The 20,695-nt window shown below is 45.1% G+C and overlaps 1 protein-coding gene across 1 annotated transcript in view; it reads left to right on the top strand.

Annotated features, from left to right (window-relative positions):
- Positions 1 to 20,695, top strand: part of EHF (ETS homologous factor) — a 65,528-nt gene that overhangs the window by 24,615 nt on the left and 20,218 nt on the right. Inside the window, exons 2-3 of the mRNA XM_043972440.1 lie at positions 9,892 to 10,026; positions 17,148 to 17,393. Coding sequence (XP_043828375.1) covers positions 9,930 to 10,026; positions 17,148 to 17,393 — 343 coding nt within the window. The 5' untranslated portion in view covers positions 9,892 to 9,929. The remainder of the gene's footprint in view (positions 1 to 9,891; positions 10,027 to 17,147; positions 17,394 to 20,695) is intronic.

Raw genomic sequence — 20,695 nt, 5'->3', positions numbered from 1 at the left:
TGGATCCCCATTAAGATAGGAATTATATGAAATAAAATATCCCTAAGAAGTTTTGAAGAGACAGGAAAGTTTTCTAGGGATGGAGAACTTCTTTAGAAGGAATTTAGCCTGGGATCCGTGAGCTGGTTTTATTTATTTTTAAAATATGTCTCTCATACTTTTAATCATCACATTAACAAACATAAGGACAGAGAAAACTGTGAGCTTATTAAAAATATTTTGATGACTGTGTTTCAATATATTCCATTTCCTTTGTAATCATCTATATTTTATTTGATGCAGTGAAAGACATTATTCTGAGAAGGGTACTGCTAATGAGATCACATTCCTGACACAGAAAAAAATTAAGACACCCCCCCACGCCCTTGTCTGTGGAGATTTGGCCAAATAAGATGAGTGTAACAATGGTTGATAATACTGTAGAGTGGTACCCCCAATTGTAAGGAGTCGTGACATTGACAAAGAAAGATATCAAGAGGCTGGATATCAGGAAAACTCCTGGCCATGATAGCTTTGAGCAAGTGGAAGGGGCTTTATTGGTGGGTGGTGGGTTCCCATTTCCTGGAGTTCTTCATGTGGTGGTTGAATGATGGCTCATGCATCAGGGTTGTGGTAGGCTTACTGCATAGTCCTGTTTGAGGACTGGTTGGATTAGATGCCTTCTAAGCCTTTCCAACTCTGCCATTCTTTCATTTTAATTACATGATGGTGGGAATGGGGTAAAGATGATCAGCCTATGGTTTGAACTATTGCCCCCCTCTCTTCCACCCCAGGGTTGGAATGGCTGCCCATCATGATGGAGTATTCAAGAAATGGGCTACTCCATCTTACTCTTTTCCCCCCACAGCGCCTTGGGTACTTGTTCTCACAAAGTCAGTAAAAGAACCTAAGGTCATCCCAAGTTTATAAATATTTATCCCTCCCTCGAAAAATTCAATAAAAAAACAAACCCCTCCAAGGCCTCAGTTTCCTTATCTGTAAAGTGGTGAGGAGGTTGGACTAGACGTCCTTTCTTTTTCTAAGTCTATCTTGAAGACCTCAAGGTAGTGAGTTTCCTCCACCAGATTTACTTATCTTTTTATCTCCCTAGCACTGGGCCATGGACTCTGCACTTAGTAGCTGGTTAATTGACTGAATGAATTAAAAGTGTTCCGACTTCTTGGGTGTGAGGGGACCTCTTGGTGGAGGACCTCCCCCGCTAGCTCCCTATGTCTCCCCCATCCCACTTGGATGGCTGAGTTGGGGTAATGGAGCAGCTGGTTCGAGCTGTGCTCTGCTTGTCTCAGCTGGAAGGTTGGTTCTCTCTGCAATGTTAATCAGAAAGTCACAGTTCAGTTTCTGCCTCTATGACTTCAGCTGCCTCTCTTCTACACTGAGCAAGGCCAGACAATAAGGCGGGCTCGAGGTGGCCCCCGCCCTGAGACTTGACACACCCTCCCAGTTCTCTGGGCAGAGGTTGGTCCCAGCTTCGCCCCCTCAGTCATGCCAGGGCCTCCTGTTTCTTTCGGCTCCACCCTTTGGGTTTGGGGAGGCCACCATCTGTGTCCAACCTACCTCTCAATTAAAAAAAAAACCCAACGATTGATTGAGTCTTCACACTGCTTGCCCTGTGAGTTATCCATGGGACAGAGAATCATAGCATCAAGGACCCAGAACTGGAAGGGGCCTCAGAGGCCAGTGAGTCCAGCCCCCTTCTAGGGAGTTCAGGTCTTCATCAGCTAGGAAGCCAGGGGAAAAGACTGCTAGATTTGGAGTCAGAGCTGGCTTTCAATCCTGACTCTGCCCCTACCTTAATGTCCATGGGAAAGTCATGTCCTCTCTCTGTGCCTCAGTTTTCTCATCTGTAAAATAGAAGAGTTGTATCAGATGACCTTTGGGGTTCCTTTCCTTCTGCATTGACACCTTGATCCATACCTTTCCCCTGTTTTCTTCCCATTCTCTCCCCAATCATTGTGTTGGCCAGTGCTCAGGGAGAGCCAACTCCTGGGCCAGGCAGAATATGTACTAGCCCAGTCTCTCACTGACTGCTTGCACAAGAATGGGGGAAGGGGAAGGGAAAAGAACAAACATTTATGAAGTGCCTACTCTGTGCCTTGCACTGGGCTAAGCTCTTTATCAATATCTCATTTGATCCTCACAAGAACCCTTTGCTATTATTATCAGCCTCATTTTATAGATGAGGAAACTGAGGCAGACTTAAAGTGACTTGAAGCTGTGGATTAATGAGAGAGGGTGGCCACTGGAGCAGGGAGTGGTTGATGTCACAGGAGTGAGCCACAAGCGACTGGACAAGCACCCTGGTCTGAAGAATTTGACATTAATTCTGTGGGATGAAATTCTATTGGCTGTATACTCAGTTGGAATGGGGTTATCTTCAGAGCCACTTCTTGCGGGGTAGGAATGAACCCAGAGGGGCCAAGAATAGGAATCACTACATCTACCAATTAAGACAGTATGGGTCTGATCTTGTCACCTCACCCCCTACTCAATAAACTCCTGGTGTTCACAATTCTTCTGGAATCAGATACGTACTTTGATATTTAAAGCTTCCTTTGTTTATGGTCTTCTTACTCATCACTACTCTCCATGAATTCTACAGTCCACTCATATTGGCCATGCTTAATGGGCAGTGTGGTGTGGTGACAATAATAATAGCTAGCATTTATATAGTGTTTTAAGGTTTGTTAAGAGTTTTGGGGTTTTTTTTTCACAAATATTCTCTCATTTTATCCTCACAACAACAATGCTGGGAGGTAGGTGCTATTATCATCTCCATTTCACAGATGGGGAAACTGAGGAAGACAGCTAGTAAGTTTCTGAACTGAACTCATCTTCCTTACTCTAGTTTCAAGTCTCTATCTACTATGCCATGCAATGTTGCCTCAACACTGGTTTTGGAGTTATGGGTTTTTCTTGGCAAAGATACTGGAATGGTTTGCCATTTCCTTCTTCACTGCATCCCCATTTTACAGATGAGTTTATTGTTGTTGAGTTGTTTCGGTTAAGTTGATGTCGTTCTTGTTTTACCGATGAGTCTTGTTTTTTACCTTACAATCTTTTCTAGAAATGCACACTACCCCTGCCAAATTGAACCTTTCCTTGTAATAGAGCAAGAGTTCATAGTGACTTTCCCTAACAATGTATACAGCATTCTGCCCCAGTAATCCCCTACCTGTCTACTGAGAGGAAAAAGGTAGTACTCGATTCTTTGTTTTTTTGTTTGTTTGTTTTTTGCTTTTTGCTTTTTTGCAGGGCAATGAGGGTTAAGTGACTTGCCCAGGGTCACACAGCTAGTAAGCCTCAAGTGTCTGAGGGATTATATATTCTTTGGAATCATTATTGTTTTGTTAGTTACCTGGGGGTCAATTTCCTTTGAATACTATTCATTTTCTATCCTGCCATTTACTCCCAAAATGCTGATCCCAAGTATGTACTCATAATTGTACCCTGTGACCTGAATTCCCTCTCCCCCATAAAAGTTAAAAATAGAGCCATGCATGTGGTGATGGTCAGGGTTGGATCCCCTTGGAGGGTAATGAAGCATCTGCTAGTGGACCAGGTGGGGGTAGATGGAGAAAAGTTTCAGGTGGAGATGAGGGTGAGTGGGAAGAAGTGTCTGAAACTGGCAACTGTACTGAACATGGTGACCTGATGTGTTCTTTGGGGGCTCGCCCATCACTGCCATGATTTCGTTGTGTGATGATGCCCCAGGGGTACTTTGTCTTGATCACAGCTAGATTCATTTTTCCAAGGCCTGGCCCCTGCTTTGTAGGTGAGGAAGCTGCCACAGAGAGATGGTTTGAATTCCCCAAGTAAGCATCCCAGTGAAAATGACTGAGTTGAGAACTTGACAGTCAGGAGGGAGAGCTGAGTCGGTAACTGTCTGCCAGCGATGGACGCCAAGGAGTTCCTGCTTGTCAACTTAAGGGGCAGACTTCTGTCTCCAGAACTGTCAGTCTAACAAACTGTCTTCCCTTTGCATGAACAAATCTCTCAGGATTATGCAACCTGAACAATCAAGGAGGGCACCGAGTCAGACCCAGTCACCGCCTGTCTTTCCTGCTCCATGAGGGTAGCCATGGCACATGTAACAGAACCCCCACCCCCATTGCTTTCCCTCTCACCTTTGAAGTGGATCCAATGAATTGTTTTAACAGCAGAAGCTTTCCTATTAGCCTAATTAGGATTTTTTTTTCATGGCTCAACATGAATGACTTAATTTTGCATTCCTGGATCAGACATCAACTGAATAGTAAGGAAGGGTGGTCAGTATAGGAAAGGAAGGGAAGCTGTTGGAGAATTAAGAAACTGAACCACTGGGGCAGCTAGGTGGCGCAGTGGATAGAGCACCGGCCCTGGATTCAGGAGGACCTGAGTTCAAATCTAGCCTCAGACACTTGATACTTACTAGTTGTGTGACCCTGGGCAAGTCACTTAAACCCAATTGCCTCACAAAAAAAAAAGAAAGAAAGAAAGAAAAACTGAACCATTCTTGAAAGAATGAAAGTTGGCATGACTCAGGATTCACCTCTGCTCTATGCAAGCAGTAGCCCATTGATGGATGGTGTGGGGCAAGTGAAAAGGATAGGAACTTTGAAGGCAAAGGGCTCAAATCTTCGCTTTTGGTGATGATGATTATAATGGTGGTGGTTGTCGTGGTGATGATGATAATGCTGGAAGAGGAGGAGGACAGGCATTTATTAAATGTCTGATGGGCAAGGCACCATATTAGACTCTGGGAATAGCAGTACTAAAAAATGAGATGAATCTTAATTTTATTTCTCCTTCTTTAAAACATTAAGATAATAAACATTTTAATTTAAAGTTTTGAGAAATATTAATTTTCTTGATCAAGCTGATAACAGAGAGAGTCGGCAGGGTATAATGGGAAGAGTATTGAATCCATAGGAAGAAGATGTAGGTTTCGATTCTGACTCCAACACTTATTACCTCAGGGACCTGGGCCAAGTGACTTGACCTCTCTAAGCCTCAGTTTCCTCTTCAGTAAGATGGAGGTTGGCTGGATGGCCCCTATATCTCTGGCTTTGGAGGAGGAATTACATTGACCAGAATGATCTCCCCAGAGCAGTGAGCCATGTATGCCAAACAGCTCCAAGAGGAAGTGGTCTCTGGATTCAGGAGGACCTGAGTTCAAATCTGGCCTCAGACACTTGACGCTTACTAGCTTGTGTGATCCTGGGCAAGTCACTTAACCCCAATTGCCTCACCAAAAAAAAAAGATAGGGACCAGGACTAGGAGCTCTGATTTCACTGCTCTAGGGAATTTGCAAGTAAGGAAGCCACCATGACCAAAGTAGTTTGCCACTTTCTTTGCAGATTATCAGAGTTTTAGTTGCCTAAAAGTTCCTTGATTTCTCACATGGGGGAAGGGAAGGATAAATAAATATTTATATAGTACCTACTGTGTGCTAAGCGCTTCTTACCAATATCTCATTTTATCCTCACAACAATCCTAGAAGGTAGGTGCTATTAGTTATCCCCATTTTACGGCTGAGGAAATTGAGGCCCACAGTGGTTTAAATGACTTGCCCAGGGTCACACAGCTAGTATGTAAGGCTGGATTTGAACTCGGGTTTTCCCAGGTCCAATGGTCTATCCAAATGTGCCACCAGAGGCAGGGTGAAACTTGAACCCAGAGCTTTCTGCCTGTGAGACTCTCTAGCACTGGGAAATGAAAAAGATCCTCTAATCATCCCATCTCCCTCCTTGAGGCCCCGTGTCAGCTCTCTAGGTGTGGGTGAGCTGGTTACTCAACAGATCCCTGAAGTCCTACAATCAAGTGCTTATGTGGGCTCAGATGAACTCTGACTCAGCAGAGGTTGTCATATAAACCCTTTTACAAGTAGGAACCATTTTATATACCCTTTAAATGGGCAGCTCACCACCCTAACAGCTTTCTCTTAAAAGGGGGACACCGTGGTTGAGCGTTAATGATGCCTGTTGCTCCATAGCCCAGTTCCCGGGCTGCGAAGGTGGGGCATCTGAGACCGAATGGTAACTAACATGGACAGGTGCTTGATGCCAATCCCTTTTTGGGACTGAAATCTGGAATGGAGCTGAGGAATCTAGATTTAGAGCTGGGAGGTCCCCCGGAGGCCATCCGTTCTACCCTTCCCATTTTACAGATGAGTAAACTGAGGCTCCACATTCAGAGAAGGCTCCTGCTGCTGCTTTTCCAAAGTTGATGTGACCTAATCATCAGAGCCCCCAGACCTCCCCAGGCTCTGGGACTGGGGCTCCAATTATATAATGCTGCTGCTGCCACTAAAATCAGTGAAACAGAGCTGTTAGGAATTAGGACTGGGGGTGGGGGTTGGAGAGCAGAGTTGGGGAGTTGCAATGGATATCTTAATGATGACTCCCCCTGCCCCCCACAATGCACCCCTTTATTCCAGTCTGGGTCCCAGCCTTAATCTACTTGAAGCAGCCTAGTTTCTCCTTTTCCTTAAACCCCATGACCCTCCTGGTAGATTAAGTTAGAACTAGAGATATAATTGGCCCTGACCTGAGATTTCTCCTCTTTCTCGCTTGTCCTTACTTAACCCTGTGCATGTTATCTCCCTTGATAAAGTGGGAGCTTCTGCAGGCCAGTCAGTCATTCAACAAGTCTTTACTGAGTGCCTCCCATGAGCATCTATGCCAAACCCTGGCTTGACAAAGAAAATCCAAAAAAAGGAAGTCTTTGCTCTCGAGGAAGGGAACAAATGTGCCAGGCACTGTGCTAATATCACCCTCATGACAACCCTGGCAGCTAGGCACTGTTATGATCTCCATTTTACAGGTGAGGAAAACTGAAGCAGACAGAGGTTAAATGACTTGGCCAGGGTCATGTAGCTAGTAAGTATCTGAGGCTGGGTTTGAACTCAGATCTTCTTGACTCCAACCCCAGTGCTTTCTGAATGAAGCCACCCCCTACCCCCCCAGGATCCTGACTCTATAATGAGGGAGAGGGACATTTCCATTTCTTTTTTCTCTCTGGCATATCCTGCATGCTTGTTGCTTCATTGAATGGTTTCAGCAAAGTGATTGATAAAGTAACTTGTTTTGTTTTCTTTTGTTTTGTTTGTGAGGCAACTGGCCTTAAGTGACTTCCCCAGGATCACACAGCTAGTGTCAAATGTCTGAGGTTGGATTTGAACTCGGGTCCTCCTGACTCCAGGGCTGGGGTTCTATTGACTGCACCACCTAGCTGCCCCGTAATATGTTGTTTTTGTGAAAAAGATGGGAATGGCATACAGTCTAGGCACACTGGTCTCAGACTTTTTGGATTCAGTACGTCAATCAGGTTTTTTCCCCCGCCCTGGTTGGGTGAAAGGAGATTTTCCCATCGGTACCTGTGCAGTTTCTGAAGTTGGGATTAAGTTCTACAAAGGCCCAGGTGGGTTGATGGCCGACTCAAAAGGGACAAGACTGGGAACTTGCCGAGCTGTAGAAAAAGGAGCCGGGAAGTACTGGGTTGTGATGTGATGGTAGGTGTGGTTCTGGGGGAGACAAACCCCGTGATTAGCTGTGGCAGGGAGGGCGGGATTTAATCCATCTTGCTGCCCTGCTCCCCTGGATCACACCCACGCTCTGGGGTCGAGCCCCTTTGGAAGCCTGTGCTAGACAAGGGGACGGAATCCGAAGGAATCCAGACCGGTCTGATGGCCGGGCAGGCGCCAAAGAGAAATTGATTGATGGTGACGTGACGGGAGCTCTTTCTCCTTCTCTCCCAGATGATGGGGCCTGTCTAGGTGCCTTAAGGGACCTTTCAGTTCCAAATCTAAGTCTGAGCCCGGGACCTTCTGTGGTTGAATGCCTGGGGCCAGGAGGTATTTAGGAGTCTGGTCAGGAAGCCACTGAGCTCCGCGACCTGGGAAATGCAGCCTTATCTCTCCTTTTCCCACCCTCCTGCTCAAGAGATGGCCAGCTCACCCCTCTTGCCTTTACTTTACCTGCCTGCCTCCTTCCGTGCTCTGTGGAACCCCCCACTTTAAACAACTCCAGCTGGTCAAACAGGAAGGAGGAATTTAAAGGAACCCCCCCCAGCCTGGTCCTCGTCTGACAACCCCCCCCCCCCCAATTACTTCCCCCTCTCCGCCACCGCCCAACCTTCCCCTCCCTCCAACCCCGGTCTTTCACGAAGTGGAAAGCTGCCTGTGAAAGCCTTGTGTGCAAACCGGTTAGGCCATAATCTTCAGACCTTTCGACGTTAAACAGTAACTTTCTAAAGTATGTCGGTGGTAGGGCCAACATGGGCTCTCTTTGGAGCCCAGGCCTTGGGTAAATAGAACACCAAGGGGAGGAGAGTCCGCCTTCAGCACCTCTTCCTGCCCCACTCGACCCTCCACCTGTTGAGAAGGTAGGACAGTTCAGACTGAGTAACTTTCTTCTCAGATAATAAAGACATCTTAAAGGTGAAAAAGAGCTTTGGGATCATGAAAAGGGGCCCCACAGAGAGGAAGGGGTTTGCCCAAAGTCACATAGCTAAGATCAGATTTGGAGCAGGAAGGGGCCCCAGATGGATTTTAGCCCCCCCCCTTGTTTTTTTTTTTTACAAATGAGGAAACTGAGTCCCAGAGAGCACATGATGACCTAAACCTGGGATTAGAACCCGGATTTCCTGACTCCTGGGCCAGGTTCTATCCAATTAGACTTCCCTGAGGGTCTGGGCATTGCCATAGGCCCCCCACTCCATCTTCCTCCATACTGCTGGGTATCAAAATCATTTTTGAACTGAAAGGGACCTCAGGGGCTGCCTAGTCCCCCTTATTTTACAAAGGGCTAAACCACACAGACTATCAGTTGAAGGAGACCCTAGAGGTCAGTCGAATGCCTTCTTATTGCTGAGCAGGATGTGGAGACCCTCGAGAGATAAGGTGACTTACCCAGTCCTGGCTGGCAATGCCAGCATGCTCAGATTTTAAGGGACAGCTAGATGGCCCAGTGGATAGAGTGCCCAGTTTGGAGTGAGAAAGACTCATTTTCCTGAGTTCGAATCCAGCCTCAGACCCTTACTAGCTATGTGACCCTGGACAAGTTCCTTCCCCGTCTTTGCCTCAGTTTCCTTATCTGTAAAATGAGCTGAAAAAGGAAGTGGCAAACCACTGGAGCCTCTCTGCCAGGAAAACCCCAATAGGGTCATGAAGAGTTGAACGTAACCAAAATGATTCAACAACAAAACCTTGGATTCCAAAGCCAGTGCTCTTCCCTTTACACCATGCTCTTGAGTTCCCAAGACCATTTTCTCTTCATCTCTTACTACATCAGAAAGGAAGGAAGGGCCAGTTGTCATTGGGGTAGATGGGCAGAGCTTCTAAAAAAGCAAAGGCAGGGTCATACAAGCTCCCAAATGCCCCAGGTAGAAGCCGGCCCAGTGGCTGGGGAGTCCAGCCAAAGCCCTTACTCCGTGGGCCAGGCCTGTGACCGATCCTTCTGTAATTCAGTGGGAGAGCTGGGTATGGGGTGGGAGGGGAGATGCCCTGAGACGACTATGTGAGAATCCCACTGGGAATGCCCATCTCTTTGACGACAAGGTTTAATTGATTGGAATTTAGCTTTAAGAAAAAAAAAAACCACCACCCTTTGGTGTTTTCACTTTTGTAAACTTGGAGGCTGGCCAGCCCTTCATTCTGCCTCATTCCTGATTGGAGATTATTCATTTATGAATGGGTGGTTGTAAAAACTTGTCTCATACAGACGAATATTGGACATGGAAATTTTAATTGCGGGAGAGTTCTGCCTTTACCGACAAGGGCTGCGGCAACATGTTTCTGGGGCTGGTGTTGAAGAACTGACTTTTTTTTTTTCTCTCTCTTTCTCTCCCCCTCTCTCTCTTCTTCTCCTTGACATTTGACTGCCGGCGCTTTCCAAATGGCATTTGTCAAGAAGGCATTAACTGAGCGGACTGTTGGATCCCTTTGCAGATCATGATTTTGGAAGGAAGTGGTGTGATGAATCTCAATTCCAGCAACCATCTTCTCCACCAACAGCCGGCCTGGACAGACAGTTACCCCACGTGCAATGGTAGGAGACCCTTGGCTCTGGGTGGGTTAAGTACATGGTACTATTTCCCCCACACTTCAAGTGAGTCCATTCTCTTCACCTTAGGTGACAATGTCCCGGAAAAAAAAAAAAAAAACATTGACTTTTAGGTCCGGGTGGGAAGGCAGAACTTTGGGGATGTTGGTTGGCCTTCCCCCAATTGATTCCATCTGACACTTTTCTCCAATTCGCTTCTTCCTGTCCTGGGGGATGCTGCCGGAGTGGGGACCAGTTGAGAGAGAAGTTGTTGGGCCAGGTGGTACCTGGAGGAGAAGTTCACATGTGAAGCTTTCTTCTTTCTCATGGAAGCCGGGACAGGATGATGGGGCTCAAGGACAGTTCTATTTAAGAATCTATCTGCTCAGGGCAGCTAGGTGGAGCAGTGGAAAAAGCACCGGCCCTGGATTCAGGAGGACCTGAGTTCAAATCTGGTCTCAGACACTTAACACTTACTAGCTGTGTGACCCTAGGCAAGTCACTTAACCCCAATTGCCTCACACACACACAAAAAGAATAACATACACGGCCATCCCAAAAGTCTGAGTACAGCTTTAAGTTATTAAAACTTTAGTAGCTTAAAAATCATACTGGGGGGGGGCAGCTAGGTGGCGCAGTGGATAAAGCACCGGCCCTGGATTCAGGAGGACCTGAGTTCAAAGCCGGCCTCAGACACTTGACACTTACTAGCTGTGTGACCCTGGGCAAGTCACTTAACCTTCATTGCCCCAACAAAAACCAAAAACAAACAAACAAACAAAAATGTATTTGTTCCTTTTCTAAATTAAGAGAAAGTCAAGTAGAGTAGTAGATATTTATTTAGGCCATATCTGTCACTTTGTAGGAGATGAGGAGAGGAAGCTAGTTAGGAGAGATTTAGGAACATTTATTGGAAATTTGACTCCCTAACTTCTTTCTCCACCCTACTGGTTTCTTTTTTTCTTTCTTTCCTTTTTCAAAAATCAGAGAGCGTAGAATGAGAGGGGCCATATAAATCATCTACTTCAACCCCATTTTTATAGATTAAGAAAAAGAGTCTCAGAGAGATTAAATGAAATGTCCAATGTCATAACAGATAGTAAATAGTAGGGATATAACTCACAGGATAAGAGGCTAGATTTAGAAGGTCTTATTTTACCTTTGAGTAAACTGAGGCCTAGAGAAGTTAAATGACTTGTCAAAGGTCATACATGCAATATGCGGCAGAAGCAGATGTTGAACTCAGCTCTCTGAATTTTCATGCTACTATAACAAATATCTGGAAGGTGGGGATTGGCACTTTCTTCCTGGGTCTGGGGGCACGTCTTCTCCACAATAACCACAATGCTCATAAGCTACTGATATCCCATCTCTAAACTTACAGTTTTCTGATTGTGTATGTTGCAACCCACCTTCCCTGTTCCTCCATTTCCAGGGTCCCAAGGCCATGGAGTGTCTTTCCAAACCAATCCCCCTTACTGGGGAGGGTCAAGAGCTGTATAACCCTCTTGCCATAACTGCATCCCCCTCTTCCAGCTGAATTGACTCTCCCCCCATCACCACCAAATCGGCTATTCCTCTTAACCCTCAAACCAGTGTTCTTTCTATTACATGAGGCCCTCTGGCTTGAATAAATTTGACACTGAACTTGGGTTCAAATTGTCTTAAGTCCTAAGTATGTCCTAATATTTACCAATTAGGGGCTTACGGAGCACTAGGTTACAAACTTGAGGCTCATAATTGTGGTCTTACCAAAGTGTTCCTCATATTTCAGACAGAGGCTTGTCTTTCCTTCTTCCAGGAAGATGACCACCTCATAGGCTGAGAAAGGAGAGAGCTGGGCCTCTACTTTCCAGTCACCATTCCAGATGCCAGAAGTTCTGGGGGAAAAACAATGACTTTGTCCCCTTTCAAACTCACTTGTGACCATTTTGGGGAGGGGAGGGAGTGAGCTATCGACACACTTTCAGAATTCCCCTAGGGCTGCTACAGAGGAGAATGTGAATCAAACCATACAATTCTCTTGGCATCCCCAGACTGGAAAGCAGTGGGGTTTTCCCCAGCTTCATCTATGACATTAGAGAGTTGAACTCAATTATATATAAAGCCCCTTCTGGATCCAAATTTTACAATTACAATAAGAGGAACAAATATGAAAGAGAAAAAAAGCTAAGGGACCAGTTGCTGGCAAGTGTCTCTAATTTCCTCTCCATTCAAAGATGGACCCCTGTGTGATGAACTCCATGCAATTCAGTCCAATTCAGTTGAGTCAGTAAGCATTTACTTACACTAGCTCTGTACCAGGCACTATGCTTACAACCCCCTCTGCTCTCAAGGATTGTGTAGTCTAACAGAGAAGGCACACCATGCCAATGACCAGGTATGAGCAAGAGAGATAGAAGGTGGTCTCTGGCTTCTTGGGCTCAGGAGACATTTATTAAGAGCTTTAGATATGTCAGGTGCTGGTCTAGGCTTCAGAGCTACAGGCCCTCCCCTCAAAGAATTTACATTTCCCTGAAAGTGTTTGCTATTTCTCTGAGTCTGAAGGCCCCAAGGAAAGCAGGGGTTCTTGGCTCTGAGTGATGGTGAGAGGGAGGGGATCAGTGACTCAGTATTGCTTTCCTGCCCCAGCCGGATTGGATAGTGTCCAGGTCTCCAATCATAGTCTCTGAGCAGATACTCTGCACACCAAGGAATCAGTGAACACGTACGGTTCTCTGGTTCTCCGCAATAATCAGTGGCTGGGACTTTCTTTGGGGAATCCAAAGAAATTGCCTGACTGTGTCAAGTCAACTTAAAAACATTAATAACTAACATTTACATAGCATCTACTATGTTCTAAGCATTTTCCATGTATTATAATTTCATTTGCTCCTCAATGACAACCCTACAAAGTAGGTGCCGCAATTATCCCCATGTTAGAGCTGAGGAAACTGAGGCAGACAGAGGTTAAGTGACTTTCCCAGGGTCTCTCAACTAATGAGAATCTAAGGCTGGATTTGAATTTCCTGTGTTCAGCCTACTGCTGCCTCTAAGGCTAGGAATTAGACTTTCTGTTTCATGAGTATGTGGAATTCCCAAGTGGGTAGACTTCCTCAATCAATACAGTCCAGGAACTTCTCTGCAACCTATAGCCTCAGAAAGCTGCTTCAGACATTAGATTTGACTAGTATTATACCAATGAGTGTGTCATAGATTTAAAGGTGGAAGGGACTTTAGGAACTACTGAGTCCAACTCCTTCATCTTCCAGATGGGGAAACAGAGAAGTTAAAGTTAAGTGGTTTTACCTGGCATTCCCCAGTAGCTTGTCTCATGTAGGATTTGAACCCAGACCTTCCTGATGTCAAGTCCATTGCTCTCTCTACTACACTGTACAAAAATACAAAATACAAAAAAAGACAAATATTATGCCATGATAAATTTTAAAATAAAAGCTAAAATGGAACACTGATTTTTGGAGGTGAACTCATTCCCAGAAGCCATGTTTACATGACCCCAGACACCTGGGTGAAACTCAAATCTTTGAAATTGAGTCCATTATCTGGGTGCTGGGACATTTCTGGAGTCTTCTCAATAGCTGAGCATTTGAGTGGAGTTTTTCCCACTTCATTGTGGGGTGCCACGAAACCATCCCCTTTGGGTTTTCATTCAGGACTGTTTCTCTTCCCAAACTGGCCTGCCAGGGGTTTCCCATTTACATTACCTTTCCTGCCTATGCACAGGCTATCCCCAATGCCTGGAATGTTCCCCTCCTGATCTCTGCTCCTTGGCATCTCTGGCTCCTAGCATAGTACAGATCAGGTGTGTGCCCAATTGCCTCCCTCCCCTTTCATGAAATTTGCACCAACTTAATTAAGCATGCTGTTTTCCATTAACAGAGTATAAACCCCTTGAGGGCAAAGGCTGTTTTGATTTTTGTCTTTGTGTACCTCCAATACCTAGCACATTCCGTGACTCATGTCTGTTGAATTGAATTTCCAAAGCTGGGTAAGATATTTGGAGTTGATTTCACTTTGGGAAGGAACAGGGGGCTGGGGATTGAGCGCAACACCCTTCATTGGGCCCATCTTTGGTTTCCTGCCTCTTTTATTCCCTAAATCAGTCTGATATCTATCCTCCCAAGGTGGCTGACTGAGATCAAAGCAATGATATCAGAGTTAGTCAACCAACAACATTTATTTAGTCTTTGTTCTGTCCCAAGCACTGGGCTGAGTCCTGGAGCATAGAGAGAAATAAACATGGAACTCTAAAGAAGCTCTTGTTGGCCATTGCTTTGGGGCCTACAGAATCGTGTCATAGATACTGCTGGAATTAACATGGCCTGGGCCCCTGTACTTCAGAATCACAGGCAGAAAATCCGGATGGGACCCCTAAGTTTCAATGTCTTCCCCATGATACCATGAACCGTGTCTTCTGGTTTGGGACTGGTAGAAAAAAAACAAAACCCGTGACTTGATCCTCTGGATATAACCTCCCAATGTCCTTCTTTTTTTTTTTTGGTGAGGCAGTTGGGGTTAAGTGATTTTCCCAGGGTCACACAGCTAGTAAGTGTCAAATGTCTGAGGCCGGATTTGAACTCAGGTCCTCCTGAATCCATGGCCGCTGCTCTATCCACTGCGTCACCTAGCTGCCCCCGCTAATGTCCTTTTCTTTCCCATTGTTTGGGTTGGTCAACTAAGTTCCCTCCTCTTTATTTTTTGGGGGTACAGATGGGTCTTCCATTGATTGTTCCTTGTCATAAGAAGTGCTGAATTTTCTAACCTGGCTTATAAGGTCAAGGAGAGTCAGAGGATTGAACAACAACAAATTCCTATCTCAGACCCTATCTCTCCCTTTACATCTGCATGTATGTGTATTTGTGAACATGCATCCTCCTATAGGCACATGGACATGCATAGTAAAGAAGATAATTTGGGGAGAGGGTGTGGTCCAGCAGCTTGGGGGGAAAGGAAATGCTTCCTAGAAGAGGTGTTACTTGAGCTGAGTTTTGAAGAGAGCTTGGGTTTCCAAAGAGGCAGAGACAAGGAGAGTAAGTGATGGGATCCATCAACTGTCATGTATGAGGAAGAGCACATGAGAACAATCTGGCCAGAACATAGGATGTTTGGAGGGAGAACCAGTCTGGATGGGTGGGTAGGAGGGAACTGGATTGAAGGGGCTAAAATGTCAAATAGAGAAGTCTGTATTTTGTCTTGGAGACAACAGGGAGTTATTGAAGTTTCTTGGGTGAGGGAATAACCTGATCAGGTCTGTTCTTTAGGATGTTAGTTTGGCAACTGTTTGGACAGTGGATGGAGGTTGGAGACTGGAGAACAGTCAGGAAGTCTTAGAATGTAGGCTGGATGTCTGTGTCCTTGGACCAGTGAGCACTGGATCCTGGGGGGTGGTGAATGTTTCAGCCCCGGAATCCCTCAAAAGCTATTATTAAAGTCACAGAGGGGTTGCAATCTGTACTGGGAAAGAGAATCCTCATGCTGTGACTAAATTACAGGTGCCCAAAGTATTTAAGTCAGTGATCCAAGTAGATCATGGGATCCCAAAGGGACCTCAGAGACCAACCTCCTCGTTTTACAGATGTGGAAACTGAGGCTCAGAAAATGGGATACAACTGCTACCAGCCTTACATTGCAGAAGCTCTGACTGCTACACACTTAGGCACAGCAAGAAGATTAGGTGGTAATGTGTGCACTCCAGGTAAATGGCAGCTATAAAAAAAAATTCACCCCAGTGCCTCTTCTTCAGCCACTGGCCATGTTGTTCCCACCAAAACAAGTGGGAGGGAGGGCCAAGAGCTGTTTTGGGGAAAAGCAAGAAAGTCTTACTCAGAGGACAGGATACCCCTCTTGGGCACATTCTGATCAAACAGTGAGCCTATAGTAAGAGCTTACTATATGCCAAGCTCTATGCTAAGCTCTGGGGAGAGAAAGACAAAAACGAACCTGACCCTGCCCTCAAGGAGTTTACATTGGAATTCCAACAAGGCTTAGGTGGAAGATGGGGTATGGGGTGTATGTGTGTGTGTGCGCATGTGTGCCTGTGCCTCTGTGTGTGTGTACCTGTGTGCTAATTACTGGGTCTCTGATTAATTAGCTGCTGAAAATATAATGATGCTTTCTACTTGGCTTTCTTCTAAGGAGTTCTGAACACTTACAAGGTGTCATGTCTCTTGTCCTCCCTCATAAACTTACCAGGGAGTGACAGAGGTGGGAAAACATTATTAAACGCATTTTACTGGAAGGAAATGGAGGCACAGAGAGTTGATGAGTTTGACAGAGGCTTTCTTAGAAAGTCCAAATGTCTCTGACTTGCAGATGGGGGACTGAACTGAGCATCAGGAAGGCCCAGGTTCCAATTCCGGCCCCTGATACTTACTGGCTGTGTGATTGTAGACAAATCCATTAATCTTTCCAAGCCTCAGTTTCCTCATCTGTAAAATGGGGATGTAGATCTACATCATAGACTTTCTGGGAGGAGCAAATGAGAATGCTTATGCAGAACATGTTATGTAATTATCCCCCCCCCCATTAATATTCTTTACTCTCCTTCTCAAACTCCTTCTAAAAAAGAAAAAAAAAAGAAAAATGAAACCTTTTAAACAAATATGCAGAGTCAATCAAAACTAATGCTAACATTGGCCATGTCTAAAAACTGTATGTTTCATTCTATACAAAATACTTTGTAAACATATATATATACATATATACATATATATAAATATATAAAATTTTTTTTTTGGCAGGGCAATGAGGGTTAAGTGACTTGCCCAGGGTCACACAGCTAGTAAGTGTCAAGTGTCTGAGGCTGGATTTGAACTCAGGTGCTCCTGAATCCAGGGCTGGTACTTTATCCACTGCGCCATATAGCTGCCCTCTTTGTAAACTTTAATAAGCCATATAAATAATAATAATAAAAATGATTGTTATTATTTATGTCTGCCGAAGAATAAATGCCAGACCACCTCCTCCTTCCTCCCCTACATATTGCCCATGCCGCCACTACCCCCAAACCACTGATTTGGGGTGTATTCTCCATTAATCTACTGACCCACTGCAAAAAAGGTCCCATATTCATCATTCTTTAATATATTCCTGGGTCATTCATTGGATCTCCTCTTTTTTTTTTTCAGTTTCCAGTGGGTTTTTCGGAGGCCAGTGGCATGAGATCCATCCCCAGTACTGGACCAAGTACCAGGTATGGGAGTGGCTCCAGCACCTCCTGGATACCAATCAGCTTGATGCCAACTGCATCCCCTTCCAGGAATTTGACATCAATGGGGAACATTTGTGCAGCATGAGCTTGCAAGAATTTACCCGAGCAGCGGGGACAGCCGGCCAGATCCTTTATAGCAACCTGCAACATCTCAAGTGGAACGGTGAATACACTCCTCCCCTCCCCCCGCCCCCCCAATTCCCATACTCCATGGGCAGGATTTTCTCTGCTAGACACATTGGGAGGGGTGCCCAGGCTCCCTAGGAAGAAAGATTCTTTGGCAAAGAGACCTGGGATTGCTTTTACTTCTGTTTTTCTTTCTTTTTTTTTTCTATTATAAAAATATTTTATTATTTTCCAGTTACATGTAGAGATAGTTTTCAACATTTGTTTTTCTAGTTTCAAATTTTTTTTTCCCTCCCTCCCCCCCTTCCCAAGACAGCAAGTAATCTGATATAGGTTATACTTCAGTTTTTCTAGGAAAAGAAATGGCATGGGGCAGAATGGGAGGCAATGTGTAAGACTAGAGATGATCACTTTCCTAATCTCTCATGAGTTCCTCATCCTTTAGAGTTCAGAAGATCCACCTCCTTTCTCATCCCCCTGCTAAATTTTCATGGGAATAGTAAGTTAGCAAGCTAGCCAGCCACCCAGTCACATTTTTCCTTTGGGAAGCCCCTAAAATGAACTCATACAGTGAAAACCCATCACCAGCTCATTCAAAGTCAGGTTAAAATTGAGCATGACTGAGATTTATTCTATTCATAGTTATTTATTCTATTCCTAGTTCACCCTCAAAATTCACACTCTGAAGCCCCTCTCTCTAGGAGCTGTGTACATTTATGCTTTCATAGGTAAACATCCTGATCATTCCGATTAATAGAGTCATAAATAGAAAGCTGGAAGGAAATTCTGGAGGTCATGTCATCTCTACTCATTTTACAGATGAAACAACTGAGTCACAGAAAGGTGAAGTGACTTGCCTGAGATCCCACAGGTATTAAATGGCAGAGTCAGGTTGTAACCCAGGAGAGCTGGCTCTGAACCCAGTTCTCCTACTATATCAAGCTGTCTCTCAATCCAGTCCAACAGGCATTGACCAAGCCTTGCTAGCAATTCACTCCACTAAGTATTTACTAAGTGCCTGCGATGGATAGGACAATGGCAAGCAGAGAGAGAGGAGGGAGGGAGGGAGGGGCAGGCAGAGAGACAGATGGACAGAAAGACAAAGAGAGAGACAGACAGAAAAACAGATTGAGAGAGGGGGCGGGGCAGGCTAGGAGTTCCTACCTTAGGTACCTTGCCTTCTGCCAGCTTATGATCTCTTAGCTCTCTAAGGTACTATAAAATATTAATACCTAAATGAGAGGTTCCATATAGAATAGAGATAGCCAAATATCTTGATTTCCAAGCACTGATCAAAAATCGTCTTGACTGTCTTAAAAGGAGTCGGTGGAACAATGAAGAGTACCGAATTTGAAATCACAGGACCTAGATTCCAATCCCAGGCTTTCTTTCATTTGCTACCTGTCTGAACAAGTCACTTAGCCTGGACCTTTGTTTTCTTATCTGTGACATGAAGGGGTCAGGCGAGATGACCGCCAAGTTCTCTGCCAGTCTGAAATGTATAATCCTAAGACTTCCTTCCCCCTTTCCCCTTTAAAAGTTTTTATTGATCCCTTTTATTTTTATATCCCCTTTATTTTCCAATGTATCCTTCCCCTCCCAGAAGGTCATCACTTAAACAATAAGAGGAAAAAAAAGTTCAGCAAAATGAACGAACATATTGGGGGGAAATCTGACATTATCTGTCCCATTCCATACCTTTACCTGCCCCCCTCCAAAAAGCAGGGGTCTTATTATTTCCATTCAGCAAGTATGGGTGTCTGCCTGCAAGAAGTTTTTGTTAGGGGGCACAAGAATGAAGACCAACAAACAAAAATGAAGAACCAGCCCCACCCTCAAAGTGCTTACATTTTACTGGGCTATATTTATTGATGTGTCATTCAAAGCCAGAAGGAATTACACTGGGACACACCGGGTGCAAAGTCATCCAGCATTAAAAAACCAAGGACTCCCAAGTTAACACGTTCCCCAAGCATATGGGCAAAGACCTAGCTCCAGAGGAACTTGTTAATGGAGCCTTTGTATGGGCTGCTAAAGTGGGCATGTGGAAGCAGGGACTCCCCAGAAAGGAACCACATGCAGACTCCTGACAGCTGCCGTCAGCACTGAGAAAGAACTTGAGAGAACGTTGGTGTCAGTTCAGGAGCGTTCCTCCTCGCCATTTTGGATGAGCTCACCTGTCCGTCACGTCACTCATTCCCTTGTTCCTTTGCACCCAGCTCACGCCAGTTGCTCATTTCATTTATTTATTTATTTATTACTAGAACCAAACCAAACAAGACACTAAAAATAAACCTGAGGACTCAGGGAGAGCAGATGAAATAAAAAGCCTTCCTTCCCTTCCCCGCCCCCCAATTAAAATCCACTTTTCTCAAGGCTTGGCCTGACTGAACCCCGGGGGGGGGAGGGGGGGTTGTCATTGTGTCATAGATTTAAAGGCTGGTAGGGACCTTAAAAATCATCAAGTTCAACCCTGTCATTTTAGAAAGGAGGAAAATGAGGCCCAGCTATATTCAAGAACTAGCCCTAGGTCACACAGACAGCAGGAGAGCTGGGATTTGAACTCAGGTCCTGGGATTTCAAATATATACCCATTCCCCTGCCCTCTGCCATCTGCCTATCCTTGACCAATTTATCAGTGTGGCTGCTGCCTTTGAGCTGACAAAGATCACTTATGATGGATATGTTTCTCATTGGGTTTTGCATTTCATCCTTTAGGCCAAATCTAAATGTATTAGACAATTGCTTATTAAGTCACCACTGTGTGCCTAGCCCTGTGTTGGCACCCTGTGGCAGGAGACAGAAGAGGCAGCAGGCACAAGCTTCTATTGTGCCTGCCCCATCCCCCGAGGGACTAGCTGTATACCTGGGGAAACAAAACAAACACATACAGGATTAGAAAACAGGTTTCCAAGTTTCAGTGTCCTCAAGCTGGGAGGGAGTTCAGGAGTCACCTGGTGCAACTTCCTCATTTATAGAAAAGATAACTGAGTCCCAAAGAGGTTAAGTGACCTACCCAAGGTCACACGGCGAATGAGTAGCAAAATTTGGATTTGAATCCACCTCCTGACTCCAAATGCTTTGCTCCTTCTACCTCATCTTGCTCTAAGACAACATATCAGACCTTGCTTCAAAAGTTCAGAGCAAGATGACGATCACTTGGTTCATCCAGATACAACTCAAAGGCTGTGTCTACACACAAAACTAATTTGAATGAATTCAGAGAAAAGAGGAACATCCACCTCCTCCTTCAGTTAGTTCTTTTTCACTAATCCCAGTTTTTCTCATTGCAATATTAGCAACTTACTATGGTGCAGAGTGTATTGGATCTGGGCTCAG

Source organism: Dromiciops gliroides, chromosome 6 (assembly GCF_019393635.1).
Source record: "Dromiciops gliroides isolate mDroGli1 chromosome 6, mDroGli1.pri, whole genome shotgun sequence".
Classification (NCBI taxonomy): Eukaryota; Metazoa; Chordata; class Mammalia; order Microbiotheria; family Microbiotheriidae; genus Dromiciops; species Dromiciops gliroides.
The sequence above is the reverse complement of the archived record's forward strand: the minus strand, read 5'-3'. Positions and strand labels throughout refer to the sequence as shown.